The sequence below is a fragment of the Semicossyphus pulcher genome, unplaced genomic scaffold (assembly GCF_022749685.1).
Source record: "Semicossyphus pulcher isolate SPU_LCO1_2020_fin unplaced genomic scaffold, fSemPul1.0.p SCAF_12, whole genome shotgun sequence".
NCBI classification, from domain to species: domain Eukaryota; kingdom Metazoa; phylum Chordata; class Actinopteri; order Labriformes; family Labridae; genus Semicossyphus; species Semicossyphus pulcher.
Window position 1 is genome coordinate 27,573,318 of NW_027211626.1, and position 19,285 is coordinate 27,592,602.

The window sequence follows — 19,285 nt, forward strand, 5'->3', positions numbered from 1 at the left end:
TCAACTCAGAGTCCAGAGAGATGAACGCAGGACTAAAATCAGATCTCCATTCACCACAGAGGCTACGTATGCATGAACGCCTGTTAGCCTGTTAGTACTCCAGCTGACGTTTCATTCAGCCTGAACTGTTGGCATCACACTGATTTATGGAGAACCCATGATGCCAAGAATAACACAATATAACTGAATTATTGTCCCACCAACTGTTTCCATAAGCTCTGCTGTCTGCAGCCACTGAGCTGAGCCAGTTCATCCTTTCATAAAGAAATATCATACATCTCATACTGCCTTGTGAAGGAGGTTTTTGTATCTTTCAACCTCCAGCCAATCATGACTTTGTCCTCCATACTTCAACGTTTTTATTTATTTAGAACAAAGACATTATCTGTCATAACAAACGTTTAAGATCAGTTTTAGAACATATCTCAGTCCATAAATACAGGCCTGAAGACGTTAGCACTGGTACTCTCACCCAAAACAGCAATGCTCAAAGTAGGGCTTAGATGCTACTGTACACGGAAACCACTAGAATATAATAGTTCTTCCTGGCAATGTAGGAAGTAGTCGCATTATAAATGCTGGATTTAAGCGCACAACAGCAGCTAGCATCTACAACAAGCTCAGTAATTAGTTATGCATGTTGAGTTTGCCGCTTCAACTCAAGGCCGATGTCATTTGTTTACTTCCTGAAAAGGGTCACATGACAGGGGAGTAAGAACTGGATGCTAGGCGTAAACATAGTATTTGTGGGTTCCCTGCAGTGAGGTGCAGGATTATGTGTGAATCCAGCAGAAGACAGGCTTTTGTAGCCTCCGTGAGAGGCAAGAGGCCGAGACAGAGGTGTAGCCCTGCATGTTCTGGGTCTTGGACTGCACGCTGTTTGAGGTGGGGGCTACACACCACGAGTCAAAGTTTGAAAACGACCTAAAAACAGCAAAAAAAGGAAATACACTGCAGATACAGTCGCCACCACTCACTTATAGTGGATCGTATGTTATGTTATGGTATAAGACTTTAGATTCTTTTGGTATTTTCTTTAAATCATATCAAATATACCTTTGAGGCCTGATAACACCAATATTTTAAATGAAAAAAATCTATTGGTAAAATCAGTTCATTTCAATTGAAATGCTGCAGGATCTTCTCACAAGAGCAAAATGTATCTGTACACCGTTTGTGATGAACGACAGTAACTTTTGAGAATACATAGAGCAAAAGAGTCCAAAATGCACAAATGTTGCTTATTTGATGTTTTGTACCATCCAATTTATTTAAACCTTGTAGCAGGACTGGTTCGCAGCAATATATGAGACAAGAGGAAAGGCCCAAATACGAATTTCAGTATAACTCATTGGCCTGTTGGCAACGGGGCTCACAGTTAGCAAACTTGTTGTAAGCTTTGAAAGTTTGCTTTTTTCATCTTTAGTACAACTTTTAATGAATAAATTGATCCTGAGAGCAAAATGCCAAAGGTAGAAAAAGTGATTCAATCTCAGAAAAAAAGAAAGAAGTTCGGGCAACTATTGTGACTTTCTTAGCTGCTAGCATAGCTTCAATTTCTAGCATACATTTTCTAGCATAAATAAGTTTCTGGAACCCATTACTCAGGAGGGTTTTAGTGCACCACAAAGGCCTAAATGCTGATTTCCTCAACAATAAGTGCAGACATTGAAGGATTCTGTGCCAACTAGTGAAGCCTAAACACTGACCTCTGATAGATGGAAAAACTTGTGACAGCAGGTTGATCAAAGCGTGTCCTGAGAACAGCCTGTCTGTATAAACAGGGAGGCCTGTATTGTGACTGTGACTGTATCAGTGCACAACTGGGTGAGTGTGCAGCAGGGGGCATCAGGGGCACAAACGGTCTGAGGTGCCCATTTTCTGCCCGCTGGTGTTTTTGTCTTGAGTTTACCGGACAACTTCCTGCCATCTGCTGCCGGGTAGCACAAGCATCGCTAACCAGCCAAACAGAACCATCAGTCCAGTGATCATGTCTGTGACCCCTCACCTTTCTTGTGTCAATAACAGATTATTTAATGATTTTAGGTTAATAGTACATGTCAAAGTGGAAAAGGAAAAAACAGAGACTGTTATAAAAGCACTGGTTTGGAGCCTGTTTTATATCTAAATGAGGTCTTGACACAGCAGTTACAGCTCCAAATGTAAACGTTGTTTCCACTTAATTGTTAATTAAGTTGTCTTATAACGAGTGGTAGAGATATACACTGTTACAGAACATACCGTGTGTGTGTGTGTGTGTGTGTGTGTGTGTGTGTGTGTGTGTTTGTGGGCGGAGCAAAGTTGACGACGCCACTTCTCCGGGCAGCTGCTCGGTTTCAGCTTCTCCTGCTGCCTTCAAGTGCTGCTCGTAAAGTTACCTACCGTAACAAAATGGATCTGGTAGTGACAGTAATTAAGCCGTTCTTACGTTATTAATTAACCCGGGAGCGTAATTGATGTTTTAAACAAAGGCATTTTAGATTACTGTGTGTAAGAAATATTGATTGATTAATTACTGACCAACAGTGGATGTTGTCTGTATTAATCTGCATAAAGTAGCTTATTTATATTGGATTTAAAACGACACTTTTGTAAGATGCCTTTACACAGACTATTACATCTTAAAGTTTACCACAGACTGGAAGTTAAAAATAAATAAACGATTTCTCAGCAGTTACATAACAGTGAGACGCATTTGACATGGTATCCCGGCATTTTGCTCTCATTCCTACTCTTCTAAATGTCACATCTTGGAAGCTCAATAGATTGGAAACAGCCCACGTTCTTATTTTAAGTGAAACATAACATCCTGTCCTACACGCTTATAACGAGTTGGTCAAGCAAACATTGTAATCTTTTCTAAAATAATCAAAGATTTACCTGTGTGTATCTCGGTGGCAGATGTCACACGGTTTAATTAATATCTTGTTGAGTGTTTGCTTCAAATGACACGGTTTGCATGATGTTGGCACACGTGCATGTTACCTCGGCGCGTATGTCCGACGGCCCCTGAAGGCAGCAGCGTTCCTGTGAGCGGAGGCAGTTTTCTCCTCCTATCAGCGCCATTGTGTGACAGAGTCTCCGGGAGCGAGGACGGCTTGTTCTTCTGTTAGCCGACAGGACTGTTTAAATCCCCCCATGTTTCTCTTTCGACCCCCGGCGGACCTGGATGTGGTAAGACTCCGTTTCTATATTTAAAATGATTTCAGGTAAAACATGCCGAGGACTAACATTGCGGCAAGGCAGTGTAAGGTATTTCTAATGAATAATAGACACGGTGAAGGCTTCAGTAATAGCGCTGTGGGCAGTGGGGGTCTGGTTGAAAAGTTTTACATGTATAATGTCCGCCAGTAGACTTTCAGTGACCCTCTTTATCTCGATCAGCCGAAAACTCCTCCAGTTTACGAAGCCGAGGCAGCGGCCGACACTTTCCACTTTATCACCGCGGAGTGAAGTCTGCTAAACTTTTTTTTTTTTTTACCCTAAATATTCTCACCTATCAGCGCACACTGAATATATAATTTATCATAGTTTATTTTGGTTTATTTTGGTTTCCTAATTGCTTAAAATGACCTACATTCAAAATTAATAAGTAAACAATTTTCATTGGAGCCTCGTACAATAAGTTGGCTACAACTACATAGTTGAACTCATGTGTCGTTTATAGGGCAAGAATCTGGGGATACCTTACCTATCAAGATACAGGGGTTACGATTCAATATATCGCTGTAAGAAAGGCGACGTTTAAAATAAAATAGTATAGTAAATAATAAAATATATGCATGAGCTGTTCATTAAACCTCAATACACAGGTGCATGTATTGATTCCGTATTTTATAAAATGTTATTGCTACACTCAAGTGAATTGATATGTTCTTACACGCCTGAACAGCACATAAAAAGCATTGACTTCATATTTACACAAAATCCATATGCAAGGACTCACTTTATAATTTAATTCCGTCTTTATGGACTCATGTAAACCTGCTGTGAAGTAGTGAAACATGCTGCAGTGTATTTATGAAGGGATTTGATCTCCAGTGTCTGTCAGTCGAGCTGTTGTGGTGAGTGGAGGGCCCTCTGTTTCGTAACGTGCATCACAGCAGTCTGCTCTTATAATGACATGCAGCACCTCCTCCTCCTCCTCACTCTGTTGCTCCTGTGTTGTGACCCACAAGCTGCACGCAGGTCACCTCAGAGCCTCCTTACTCTGTCTGGACGGGCAGCCACAACATAGACGCACACGTCAGACCACAGAGGCCTGTTTGATCAGAGCTGAACCCTCATCTGAGGAGCAGCCAGATGTGAGTTACACAAGTGCCTCTACTGCCCATGAGCAGATAACCACAGTGAGGAGAGGGAAGCCTAGTTTGCTGAGCGGGGCAGCCCCTCAGGAGGTCCCCAGACTCTTGGTAAAGACAAGAGAACATTTAAAAAACGTCAGTTACATTACTGGAACATGTTTAATAAGTGACATGACAATTCTGATCACCTTTCACTCCACAGTTTACTGTTCAATCCCTTTAAGTAAAGTAAAGTAAAATGGTTTTAAGATGCACTCTATTATTTAGTTTTAGCACCCAGTTGTTCCTCCAAATGTGCAAATTTCCCCCCCGACTTGCTCCTTTCATTTTGAAACTTAATACATCAATGTTTAGCTGGGAGGACAGCGGTAAGAAAACCATCTCATGTCAGGCATTTAATAGGAAACATGCATTGTAATGGGAGAGGAGAGCTATTGGCTTGTATTGTCAATCTGTAAGGCTGAACCTACAGTACTAAGCTAGTTGTGTTGCATCGGTCATGCTATGAAGGATGGATGTAGCAGCGTACTCTTATGTTGCATACGTCCAGAAGCTGAAAACCTGTAAGAATTAATAGTAATAAGGATCACAGTGCAGCAGGGAGGCTTCAAGCGCAGTAATACTGCATTCACAAGGATTATACTTAAGTAATAGGGGAGCTGCCTGCAGTAAAAATGATGACACTTGCAGCATTGAAGCCGGTGCTGCTGTAACAAGGTGTTCACTGTAGAAGTAAGGCAGCCGTGAGACAGTGCACGCTGCAGTAATAAGGCAAATACTGCAGTAATAAGGTGGATACTACAGTACACCCAGTGAACAGACATATGGATGCTGTGGATCTCTGCAGCTTCTGAGGCTTCGTCACTGGAAGTGTCAGGCTGTGTTTTCTCCCTGTAGAGGCTCGGTGGAAAGAGTGCAGCGCTCAACGGCATGTAGACACGTCTGCTGACCTAAATCTGCTCTCTTCTTCTGCCTTTTATTTATAGACTTAAGTGTGTGTGTGTGTGTGTGTGTGTGTGTGTGTGTGTGTGTGAGGGAGTGTGAGGGAGTGAGTCAGTGTGTGTGAGCACACTAATGACCAGAAATGTAAGTTTCATATATTCTCACTCATTGTTCATGTGTGTGTGTGTCATTGTGACTCACTGCACTTTTTTATAAGCAATCTGTTACGGTAACTTTTTGTAAAACAGCGGATTATTCCTTTAACTAACATCCCAAAGAATGCATTGTTAGGTACATTTAGATAGTAAACCTGGGCTTTTTCTTTTCTTTTTACATATTTTGGGCTCTCATGATTAAAAGGTACAAAAGGTTGTCACACAGACAGTGTTGCCAACTTGGAGACTTTCTCGCTAAATCTGGCGACTTTCCAAATCCTCTTGGCGACTTTTTTTGTCAAACGTGACTAGCGACAAATCTAGTGACTTTTTCTGGTGTTATTGGAGACTTTTCTGGTGTTAATGGAGACTCTGACGTGAAAGCACGTATCGTTCTGAAGCTACTGTCCTCAACGATCAGCAGGTGCTGCCGTGAAGCCCTCCCCCGTCCCAAAGCACTCACAGGCGGTCAGTCTCACAGTAGCCTCGCGCAGCATTCCCAGCTGCAGTCAGAGTGGAGAGGAGACCCACACCACTCCGCGTCCACACTGCAAATAAATTGCGCGTGCGCAGAGCTGCCGCTGATCCCGCCCTGGCTTACAGAGCCGGATGTAAATGTAAATTATTTTTTAAATTTGATATTCTAACATTTAACAATACAGGCCAAAATCGGTATATGGAATGTGGGTCTGGACAAAGCATTAGTCATGAAGTTACTCTGAGAAGTGAAGGCAATGGCCTAGTGCAATGGAAAAATAAAAAAACAAACAAACTAAGAATCAAAAGAAGAAAGTTCATTTATCGTTCTAAACAAATTTAGGGTGTTTTTTACTCACTTTCTGTCTCTCCCACAACATTATTCCTCTCTCCCACAGCGTCCATTACAATTACATGCAAATTGACAATTATTGAAATTAGGCGATGACGTCATTTAGCGACTTCTAGTGACTTTTAGGACAGCCAATAGCTACTTTCCTTACTGAGGAGTTGGCAACACTGCACACAGACAGAAGACATGAAACGGACTGCAGTGGCTGCAACGTATTCTTTCAGGCAAACTTTTTTTTTGCCGCTGACAGGCTCAGATTGTAATTCAAAGTCTGACAACATGACGTAAAGGATGCCTACTGAGACTAACCTTTTTGTTAGAACACAAGATGCGTTTTTTTGAAACCAGCCACCAGACTCCATTGACTAAAACAGTAATTATACCTCTAAGGACACAGGAGTTGTCGGTTGCCTCGATTGGTTATTTCTTTGTGTTATTATGTGTATCACATATATTTTCTTTGACCTGAAGTAACCATTTAAAACACCAAAGTCTCACAGTAACAAAAACAAACCAGTCAGTCGATGCAGTGGTAGATTAGAAACTCATGCGTTCTGCACGTTAAAATGACTTTGGTTGCTTTGAGGAGTTTGATGTAACGGTGATTTCTGGTTCAAAAAAGAATCCTACCTTCTACTGTAAAAGTTCCAAACATTTTGATACATATTAGTCAGTAAGAGCTTAAAAATATGTAAATGATAAAGGGTCAGGTTTGAAATTATTAGAATTAACCTTTAGGTGCATACACCAGAAGTTCTTAGTTGAATATTTATAGTCAGGTGCCAGTTACACCTAGCGAGATTACAGCCCTGTTATAGATCCGGCCCTAATTAGAGAATTCACTCAGTTCGGTTGCTTTTGTTTCTGGTGCTGCTTTTTTAGAATTATAATGAGAGCTGTTAATATTTAGCTCGAACTTATTCAGTCAGTGAGGGTCGTCTTAATGTAAGACACTACAATCCAGCTAAAAACTACTTTTAGTTTCAACATGAGTCAGGGGGGGTGCTGGTTTAGCCCATTTACAAGGGCTGCAGTCCTCATCACACTGATCACAGGTTCGACTCCCGGTGTGCCGATCATTTGGTGCATGTCATCCCCCACTCTCTACTCCCAACATTCCCTGTCTATCTTCAGCTGTCTTATAAATAAAGCCAAAAAAATAATCTTTAAAAAAAAAAACACGAGTCAGGGAGGAAAGGTTTTCATGTCAGTAACTGTTTCTTTGCTCCTGACCTTTGTGCTCCTCTCTCAGTTTTTACACCTTTAAACTGCTTGAAATCTTAATTATCTGATCCAGAGTGTGATGAGTCTCCTTTACTAACTTCAAACATCATAACTCACAAATATAACATTTCAATGAACTAGAGACAGTAGTTCACTCAGGTGTTAGGTTTGCTCTCAAAAAGAAAGCATTCATCGACTACACAAACAAAACTGAAAGCAAAAGCTTACACGTAGATACACACAAACACTAACCTGTCTTTTTTTAAACAACGCAGACACACAGACACACACACACGCAGACACACACACAAACACACTCCGTGCCTCTTTATTAATGTGATGCTGGATGTTGCGCAGTCGGAGCTGGACTGTTTTGTAACCAGGTCTGTCGTCACGTACGAGATGGTAGTGAATTCCCTGTCTGATACCCAGCTGACCTCTGTCATGTGAGCAGTTAATATCACTATGAGGACACACACACACACACACACACACACACACACACACATTTGTGGCATGCACACACATGGACATTGTTACCAGCAGCCTTATTAGTTTATTTATTTAGCTTCTTACTCTCCCTGACCATCCGTCCTCTCTTGTTCTTCCCAAGAAACGCTTGAGAATATTTTTCAGGATTTTCAAAACACAAGTGTTTTCATAGTAAGGTATACTGTATGCGTGCAATAGCTTACTCTTATACCATATTAAACCATAAACCATATTAGATTTACAATAATGTATGATTAAAAGTTGGCTGCAAATAAAACATGAAGCCAAATAAATGACCTTTAACCTTTGAAGACGGGCCTCCTGCTGGCATCCAGTGATGGATCTTTGAATAACCCTGTTTGAATGTGTTTTAAAAAGAAGCCGTAATTGCGAAATCATTACTTACAAAACCTTAAAGGTTGCATGTTTTTAGGGAGGTGAAGAATATCCTCAAAGAAATCACATCATAATAAAATACCAACGCACGCACTGGATTTCTATTGCACATGACACATCAAAACTGCTTTTTAATCCGCTCATAAAAAAATAGGCAAACTAAAAATATTATTTATGTCTCTTATTTCTGAATTCTTGTTCTCCATTTGTTTTTTGTTAAAAATCTGATGAAAACATGTCTTATTAGTTTTTTTTCTTATTTGTCTCACAATTTAACTTCTTTCATGATGTCATGTGGTTTATTCACTTACATAACATTTAGGCTGAGGCTGACAAGATTCTATGGAAATGATGCATTTGAAAAACTCAGGCACGGCTGGATCATATTTACTGCAGAGGCCTAATGATCCATATTTAATTGACCTTTATTCATCAGAACCAAACCTCCGTTCAACATTTCACCATTTAAGCCAGGGCTGATTTGCTTAATGAGACTCCTACATCAGCTTAAGTGTGTCACTTCCAGGTTTCATGTTTTTGAATAGCAAAGGTCGCCCAGTCCGGTCGAGAGCAGCTGTTGGGGGAAACCCACTCAAACTGTTTTTTCCTTGTTGGGGATATTTGCCTGTTTTACTGGAGGCTCATGCAAAAGAGCAGGTTGAACAAAGTGGAAAAAATTACTGCTGTGGATGGTTCTCGATCACGTCCAACTGTGGAACTTTTTATGTAGTCAGAAACAGCAGTAGAAAGAGGTAGTAGTAGTAGTAGTAGTAGTTGTAGTAGCATCGTCAGAGTGTAACTGAATCTTAAGTTGTGTGTGGAAGCATAGCTGCTATTGAGCGTTGTGCGTCTGGTCAGGCGAGCACTACAACGCATTATCTCTTCCTCTGGGTTTTGTCTGGAATGTGTTTACTAGCTCTTCATTGTGTGTGTTTGTGTGTGTGTGAGAGACACACGCGCACACACACACACACACACACACAGAGGAGTAGGTTGGACAGTGTCGTCCTCATGTGCAGCACTGGATGCATTACAGCGCGGAGGAGGAACAGTTAAAGCTCAGTCATGACTGAAAACTGCAACTGTGCTGCCTTCATGCACATGTATGGGATTGCTGCACAGAATAAGCACACAACACGGTGCTACGTTCAAGTACCTGCAGCAGTGCAGAGTGCAGTCTGTGTCCACACTTTGTGCATCCACAGAACCTGAAATAGCTCGGTGTGGAGGTGAGGGGGAGGGGTGGATGTGCAGCTCAGGCATGGAAACCAGCGTATCCGGTTACAGGATCATAATATCACTGCAGAGTCCATCCACTAGCACTGCACTGCTGCACAACACACACACTCACACACACATTCACTACAGCCAGCTCCTGGAATAATACGCTCGGCCCACATGGTCTGACGTGTGATGGAACACACACACACACACACCTGACCTCTAAATGTGTAAAACTTAAATGTTTTAATGTTTTAAATCATCTTATAAAACAGTGCTCACATATTAAAACTGACTGCACATTCTTTATGTTCTATTTTTGTTTCCTTTATTTTACTACCAAGACCCACATCCCTGAAGGCATCATAAAACTTTTTATGTCATCTTATCTGAACATGTTTTTCTTTGCTTTTCGTAGTTTTTTTAACCAAATGTCAGATTTTGATGCAGTTTTACTTCATGATCTTCAGCAGGCTGATGAGGGAGATCTGGTTTGCATTGTCCTCTTAAATCTAAAATATAAACTATAATAGCTGCAGCTTTCATTCCTTTTGCAACAGAAAGCTAAGACTTCCATCCTTCGTGCCGTCACATTGTGCAGTCTTTGATGACATCATTATGTTACGTGCCGTTTAAAACGTGATCATATAATGCGGGCAGCAGGGAGCAGATGCATTGTTTTTTAATATTCCGGTTTAAATAAAATAAAGCATTATTGGTAAGAGTGTAACTTACATAACTTTCAGGTTCTACAGATTTTAGGGATGTAACACATTAAAAGACGCTCAAAGAAATGACATCATCTAGGCAAAAATAGTAACGTAGACTATTTATAGCAGCTCATTCAGTTTGTTTTTATATACTTACATACCATTGGTTGTGCAGATTTTAGCGATATAAAACTTTGAAAATACCCACAGGAATGACAAAACAGTAGGAAGTAGTACTCTGTCGTTTGTTTATTTTCAGGATGTTTGCTGATATTTTTGGTAAATGGCAAAATCAGAGAAGTGTTTTGTTTTTGAGAAGCGTTCTGAGTTTGTGTACTTTACGTAAATCTGATGACTCTGCTGGAAACCGTTTATTTATTGACTGTGTAAATTTGTTTGGTATCAGTTCGTTTTGAAGCTGTATTCTCGGCTAGGAAGAAAGTTTCTTTTCTTGTGCAGTTCCATGGATTACACACTTATACTTAAATATGTATATTTTTTTGAAGGTTATTGCGTTTGTGGCCTTTTGCCTTTATTAAATAGGACAGTGGATAGAGCCGGACATATGGGAAGAGAGAGTAGTGGATGACCCGGGGTCGAACCTGGGGCTGCTGTATTGAGGACTGAGCCTATACATGTGGCGCACACTTTAACCGCTGACGCATGATACAACATTTTGCTAATATTTCACCATAACAAATAACCTGAACTGTTACTACAAGTAGAATTAGTTATATTTCTCTTCCAACACAATGAATAATAACTACTTTTGCACTTTCTGTCCGAGTTAACGATCTTATATGAGCTTCAGTCCAAAATATCATTGATGACCTTCAGAGCTGGTTGGTTAATTTTTTCATCATAACTTGTTTGTTCTTTTCTGCAGGTTTTATTCACCTCATGTAAAACCTCAAGTAAACGTAGTTTAAGAGCGTCCTCGGCCCGTCAGCTAGCAGAGTCGCGTTAAGTCACAGTGACCTTGAATAAAGACCTCTGCTCCATTTCAGAGTGCAGTACTCCCCCACTGCTGTTGTTCATCTGCTCCACTCATGTATGAGCTCTTCTTCTGGTGTGCTCATATCGAGACACAGGGTGTAGGACGGTGCTGGGCCTGTGAACTTTGACAGTCAATGGAGGGAGGAGGGGAGGGGGGAGGATGAAAAAGGTAAAAGAGTGAGTGAAGAAGAGAGGAGGTAGGAGGAGAAGGAAAAGGGAAGAGGAGGATAATGAAGTGGAATGTAAGGGGTGGGGCACCTCTGGTATGTCAACCCTGCACCGTGTCTGTGTGTGTGTGTGGTGTGTGTGTGTGTGTGTGTGTATGAGAGAGAGTCTAAACACCCTGCCATGAGTCAGTGAGTCAGACATGCGCAGCTGCTTCAGCTCTCAGTCACAAACTGCTTTGAAACTTACTGTAGCTCTCTTTGACTCTGTCTCTCTGATTCGCTGTTTTTCTGGAAGCTCCTGCAGCCGCTGCAGTGAACACAGACACTCCAGCAGTAGATTTCACATTTTTAAATGCTGGAATCAGTTTTTAGTTTTTGTAGGCGCCAAAATGAGCCCTGACAGTCCGTCTTTTAGTCTCCTAAAATGCAGTTTAGTCTTCTTCTTTGTAGCTGTGGTGTTTCTGCTCTGTCAATCGAACAGCGTGCTCCAGGATGGACCAATTTGTTGATGCCATCGATGTCACTGACCACTGAGCCCTCTGTCGTCGTAACACCCTAACACTCCCCCAGAAAGGCTTTACAAACATGATTTATTTCACTGCCGTACTCAACAGTTACTTTTATCTTAGCCCAAACTTTCGACAGTGCTCTGAAAAGCATAAATAATCTTCAGAGTTTTCACCCTCTTCCTGTTAAGCAATCGAGAAGATTACTTTGCAAATCTGAGCTGTAGATCACAAGTTTCCAAGTTCACATCCAAATTTAGATCAAACATTCAGGGAATCATCAAAACAAAATGCATTTTAATGGAATTCATGCAAATATCAGGAGCTGAGTGTTAAATTAGGCAGCTAAAAAAACAAAAGTCCCCCTGCAACAACAGAATAACTGTCCATCGTAAAGTTCAACTGGTCGTATGTCAGTTTGGCCCCCAACCGATCACCCAATGCTAGCTTGAGCAATGGTGATATCTCCTCCTTGGTTATGAAAAATCGGAATATATTGATCAGTAAATGGTTGCTTGGTTGCTTTAGGATACACTAGCCCTTTCTACACTACGGTTCCACCTCAGCGCCGTAATGAAGCTCTGCCGTCATGCAGCCTTTGCCATTTTGGACCATGCAACAGCGGCACAAAGCCGCCACAGTGTGTGTTTTTACACAGCGTTCCGGCGTTGCGGAAACAAAACGTCTGAATTTGTCGTTTAAAAAAGGGGTTTACTTTTTTTTTTTAGATAATTTCTATGAGCTTTTGCTTCTATTCAATAGGACCGCTGAAGAGAGACAGGAAACGTGGGGAGTAGAGATTGGATGACATGCACCAAATGATCAGCAGACCGGGAGTCAATCAGTGCGTGGAGGACTGCAGCCTCTGTACATGGGGCGCCTGCTCTACCAACTGAGCTAAACCAGCGCCCCGTCTTTGTAGAATTTCAAGTTGAAGAGAGTTGTAATATTGAAGGGACAGTTTGATAGCATTTAGTCGTTTCCATAATATTGTTTTTACTTTTATTTGTCGCCTCTTCTACAAACCGCTGACCCAAACAGCTGATCTGATACCGTGCGCTGCGTGCGTAGGTATACAGAGCCGTTGTGCAGAGTAAGACTTAGTGCAGAGGGAAGGGGCTGTCTGATGTCAAAGTGACTCGTGATAAAGCACTAAAATACAGCGTACACTGACATGTTTGTTTATATGTAGGACTCTTTGAAGTGGCTAAAGTACGTGGTGCTCCTGACCCCGTCTGCAGCCGTGCTTAGCTTAGCCTCTGTGTAGGAACTAGGGCCGACTTCTCCTAACAGGGGCCGTGCTGACTGTTATCTACTGTACGTAGGACACTTACTATTGATAAGCACCTCATACAACCCCACTCAAAAAAATAGAACTATCCCTTTAAATGTTCAGTTCAGTTCTGAGTAAGTGTGTTATACTGTCTAATAAGAGCTAACAGTGTTGATTCTCTCTGGTGTTTAGCAGCTCTGATTGTGATCGCGATGGAAAGAAGGAACGTTTAAGGGTTCAACATTTTAGGGAATAAAATGCTTGTTTGCTGTCTTGCTTTAAGTTAGATGGGATTGTCAATACAACTCTCACACCTGTGCGTATCAGACATTGATCGAAGGCTAAGAGATGCTTAGCTTAGTTTAGCAGGGCTGTGACAGTTTGGATGCTTTTAACATGGTGAAAATATCTGACTATAATTGGCCTGACATATTAGTAGGATGTTAATATCAAACTGTAAGTAAAGCACCAGACCTGCTGCACATATGAGCCGCTGTAGGCTCAGAAAGTGATGAAGAGGTTGTTGTTGAATGCTTTGCTCAAAGGCACCTCCGCAGTAGTTTAAGAAGAGGGACGAGAGAAAGCTCATTCCCTTCCCACCTTTTCCAGACCGATCTCTCACCCTGCTCCTCTACTTCCTCCACCTCCCTGTCTTCCTCCTCTTCCTTCCTGCCCCCCAGCACACCCCCTCTCCCTCCTCCCTCCTCCCTCCTCTCCCCCTTCCCATTCTTTGTCATCTCTTTGGGTGAATTCCCAGCTGACTCTGTTTGTCATGGCAACCAACCAGTCGTGGTGACTGGGCCTGCAGCTCACACTTCCTGTGTGTGTGGTTGTATGTGTGTGTGTGTGTGTGTGTGTGTGTGTGTGAGGAGACGCATGCGCAGTGTGTGTGTGTCGACAGCGACTGGCTGCATGAGCCTGTCAGCCTGGATTAGAGTCAAAAACACTGCAGCGATGCCTGTTTTCTCTCGTTCTTTTTCATTTTAGTGTCGTTCTTTCTGCCGTCCCTGCTTCGTCTTTAGCACCAATAACGTCACCACCTGATGACCTATAAGAATATGTATGTTTAGGGAACATGTTACTGTTGCTCTCTGTTTACTTTCATACTTCACACAGAGATCCAACAATAATGTTGTAAAGAAAACCCATCACAATGCTAGCTTTGCTATGCTGAGCCTGATTTATGCTTCTGTAGTAAATCTACATAGGCATGCCGTAGCAGTGGACCTTAACACCATAGCCTGACGTGCACACCCCCAGAAATGTAATGCAACAAGCAACAGCTGTGATTGGTCTGCTTTGTAGCTTCAAACCAAAACTACAGAGGACACTGTGCTTGATGCTAATTTGAAGCTAGCTGCTAATGCCTCTTTGCTTCCACATGAAGCCGATCAACCAGAAAGAGGGAGAGTTTGGAGTGTTTGAAAGTAAACTGTAGGTTGGAGTCTCTTCTGACAGAGAGAAGCAGGGCGACAGCTGTCTTATATGAATGAGTCCAACACGGGTTGAACACGTGTGCTGTCTTAAAGTGGTATAAGTAATTCAATGTGCTGTTCTAATACTGAAGCAGGAGGGAGGGAGGGAGGGAGAGAGGGGGGTTGGGCTTTATATCTGGCCTATGATCCTGTGCTACAGCAGGGAACGCTGCTATTACATAACGTCGTATGTGTGTGTCTGTGTGTGTGATAGTGCTGCTGGGCTACAGTATGCAGCGGTGAGGCTCCCACTGCAGCTGCTCCTGCTTTCAGTGTGTGTTTTTAAATCTCCTGTTGCAGTAAGCTTGTTGTGTTTAAGCAGCTTCTTGAATCACCGCGTTTAAGCTGCAGGCTCTCAGTCTGCAAACTTCACCGGGGAGCGCATCGGTGTTTCTGTGGGTGAGATATGAGATGGCATTGATAATCTGGTGTTACTGAATTTGAAACCAAACACAAAAACCCCAAAGACCAGGTGTGATACCTCTGGAAGATCAGAATAGTTTGAGGTTCATTTCAGGCCGGAGAAACTTCATTAACAAACCATAAAAGAAGAACAATTTCTGGTTGTGGATTCGCTCTGAAGTGCTTACAGAAACAAATTCTCACAACTGCCTTCTGGTGTTTTTATGAACCCAGAGAGGGTACATTTAATCTCCATGGACCACACAGGCATGGCCCAAGTGCAGTGCATAAGGTTATGTAATTGTTGCAGAAAGAACCAAGCCTGGACTACTTCATTCATAATTAATGACATTAAAGCTGAGGCGATGACTTTATGGTTTGATTAGTCAATTGACAGCAAGTCATTTGCAACTACTCCGATAATCAATTAATTGTTCCAGTGTGTTAAAATGTCAAACTCATATGAGAAGATTTGTTGCTTTATGTTCGTAAAATGATATTTTGGGGTTTGGGATCTTTTCTGTAATTTTTGTTTTCATGTTTGAGAATATTTGAAAACATAAACTGATGTATCTGTGATTGGCCCATATCTGCTTTCACTGTGGCAAACACATAAATACGTCCTGCTCTAACTTAAACACCTCACCCTCAGCTCTGGGAGAGTGTGAAAGGCATTTTGTACCTCTTTCTGAAATGTTAAGTAAATTAAACTCCTGTCGTTTGTCTCTCTGGTTTTGTGTCTTCCAGATATATGTTCGGTAAAGGTGCGAAGCGGAAGCTGGACGAGGATGAAGAGGGGCTGGAAGGCAAAACGCTGGAGGCGTCGGTGGCGGGAGGGGGACTAGGCCTCGGTCCTGAGGGCCTGTCCAAGGTGTCCTACACCCTGCAGCGGCAGACCATCTTCAACATCTCCCTGATGAAGCTGTACAGCCAGCGGCCGCTGGGCGAGCCCAGCTTGGAGCGCCGTGTCCTCATCAACAACATGCTCCGACGCATCCAGGATGAACTCAAGCAGGAGGGCTCCCTGCGGCCGCTGCTCTTCCCGCCCTCACCGCCACCCGACGACCCCATGGACGAGGGCTTCCGTGAGGCGCCACCCTCCTTCGGTGTTTTGTCAGCAACGGCACAGGTGTCCCAGCCGTCTGCGCTGCTGATGCCGGTCATTGCCCCACCGCCTTCACCCCACCCAATGGTGCCTCCAAACTTCCAGGCATCCCAGGCCTGCCCCAGCCGTGTGGAGGCCTGCCCCACCCCCCTGGAAGCCTGCCTCACTCCGGCCTCTTTACTGGAGGAGGATGGTGGAGATTCTGCCTTTTGTGCTCCATCCCCACCCACTCCTCCCCTGTCGCCTCCCCCAGCACAGCCTCCCCCGTTACCCTCGGCACTTCTGAGCCAGGCGACCCCCAGGGTCCCTGTGCCTGCCTCGTCCAATGACAGCTTCCCCTCCGCTCTGAGTGACATGGAGTTGGGTCCTCCCACAGCCATAGCAAGGACAGCAGCAGCTAATACTACGACCGTGACTACCTCCCCAGCTCCCACGCCACTCACCCAGCCCTCCCTCCTAACAGCCCTCTCCCCCACACCCACGGGCCTACCCAGAGACTGCAGGACCATGGGTGCTAAACCAGAGGCAGCTGGCGTCTTGCTAGCAGAAGCCCGCTGTGTGGAGCTCCGGCCGATGGACACTCTGCCCACACTGCCCCCCGGTGGCCTAGTAGACAATTGTTCCTCGCCCTCATCCCCTCCTTCCTCTTCCTCACCCTCTGGGTTTCTCTCAGACTTGGCGCTGGACGATGTCCTGTTCGCCGACATCGACACGTCCATGTATGACTTTGACCCCTGTACGACTGCGGGGGCTGCGGGCGTGACGGCAGGCGGCGGCCTCACCAAACTGTCGTCAGTGGTAACGGCGGACGACCTCCTCAAGTCTCTGGCGTCGCCGTACAGCGGCCCCGCCCCCCAGGTTTCAGCCAATCAGCCTTTCAAAATAGATCTGACAGAACTGGACCACATTATGGAGGTGTTGGTGGGCTCGTGACTCGCGGACGCCCCCGCCTCATAAAACAGATTAATCACTAGAACAGACTGGAATCAAACCGGAGCGACGTGGGGGGGTTCTGGTTGTTTTTATGTTTTTTTACTCTCTTCAAAGGTCGGTAATTGTAAACATCGATGGTGATGTCATTCAGTACTACTATGACAACTACTACTACACAACACTGTGCATGCACTGTGCTCGCCTTTCCAGATATGGAAATGAAGTAACCGGAAAGCAAAGACACACATAAGTTTGTTTTTCTATACTTGTGAGGACTTCCACTGACTCCATTCATTCCCTAATTTAAACCTAGTTTTAACCTTTAACCTGAACCTTAGCCTTAACCCTTAATGTAACTGTAAATACAAGAAAGGAGGACCTGCAGATTGTCCTCGTTCTGGAGGATTTTTTGCTCTCAGTCGGTCTTTGTGAGGACATTTACTCCTCACAGGTATAGAAATACATGTAAACACACACACACACACACACACACACACACTGAATTCAAGGCTTTTAGCAGAAGAGTGCCTTTAAAAATGACCACTTATTCAATTCCTGTTTTTTACAGTATTTGTTTTCTAGTTCTTTTCACTTTAACAGCCTAGAGAGGTCAGTCCTCCATGTTTTTTTAATTTATTGCATTAAAACTATTATTAAGAAAGGTAATTTCTCATGATCAAATAATAATTATTTAATCTCTATCTTATTACAGATGCTCTGTTTTATTCGTAAAGCGAGGATTACATGGTTTTAGCTGTGTGCTACATTACATTTTAGCTTGGCTATATATTTACGCTTTGGGAATATATCTAAGACACACCGCCGGCTTGTTTGTTGAACTCTTTTGGTAGAAGGAGTCTGTTCTTGTACGCATCATGTCTATGAATTCAGTTCAGGGTTGTTTTTCCTTGTTGGCAGCACATGTAACTGTGCTGGATGCTGTTTTACATGAGCTCGGTCTTTCGGGTTGGTTATCATGCTTCACTTGCAGCAGAATTCAAATGAGCTACACCCACAGAAAGTGTTTACACTGGAAGTAGCAGAAGCACCACCACCAACTCTTTCCTCCCAGTTGGACGGAGATGCAGCAGAGACTTTAGGCTTCAAACACATTAAATGTGGCGCTATCCGACCTAAGACGAAACCTCGAGCACAGATTGCAGAGAAAGTAATTGTGATTTCTCAGAAACACACAAAGAAACTGGTAGAAATGCCTGATGTTTGGTTTGCTCCCTACAGATTTAGCAACATGTGTGACAGACAAATTACAGCACAGCATGCAGTATTACACACAGCGTATCTGCAGACTATGTTTTCTTGTGTTTAAAATAGGAGCCCCTTAAGCCAAATCTCAGGGTTCTGCAGCGATGTTCTGACCCCAAACCCCCATGCATGTGTTAAACACATACGATAACAGGAGATCTTAATTGGAGACATATAAGACAGATAATTTGAATGTGGATTTCCACTGAAGTACGAAACCAAAACCGCGGTGTTAACCTGATACAGTAACAATGCAAAACACTGCCCCCCCTGCATGGGCCACCATGCATGACTTTGTGCACAAACAGACGTGATGTGAGGGCAGCATCTTAGACGAGGGTCACATGAAGATTCCTAAGCTCTTCATGTTTTCTTCCCAGCACACCACACACACACACACACACACACAGTTTTAAATAGATAGTCAGTTTATCAGCGCTGTGTCATTAGTACATCCTTGTACATGAATTTCCCATTACCTTTTAAAAAATGTGATGTTGCTTGATCATTTAAGCACTCAAAAACCAACTCACAGCTGTCCCAGATGAACAGATACAGCCAATAACTGTGATTAAAAAGGTATCAAAGATTGTAGTTAAGGTTGGAACAGGCTGTGTATAGTGATGTCACGTATTTAGCCAAGATTTGCCATACATACTGTAGGTAGAAAATGGCAGCAGTTGACAAAGACTTAAGCCAGTTACAGACCTATCTTTATTTTAAGGAATCAAACTCGTAACAGCGCTGCAGGATTTTACACGTCTGAGTCCTTAAGGTGCAGATCCACGGGTTGTCTAAATGAGGCGATACAACAGAACAAAATCCTTTTTCTTGTCATGAAAGACTCGTCACTCTTCCATAATCCAACACGTTTTATCTAATAGGCTCAGAC

At 43.1% G+C, this 19,285-nt stretch overlaps 1 protein-coding gene across 1 annotated transcript; it reads left to right on the top strand.

The window, feature by feature from the left end:
• Positions 1–3,090: 3,090 nt before the first annotated feature.
• Positions 3,091–17,748, top strand: sertad2b (SERTA domain containing 2b). Its single transcript, XM_069659149.1, has 2 exons — positions 3,091–3,174; positions 15,840–17,748. Exon 2 carries the CDS (start codon positions 15,844–15,846, stop codon positions 17,128–17,130), a length of 1,287 nt encoding a protein of 428 aa, XP_069515250.1. The 5' UTR covers positions 3,091–3,174; positions 15,840–15,843; the 3' UTR covers positions 17,131–17,748.
• The last annotated feature ends 1,537 nt before the right edge of the window (positions 17,749–19,285 follow it).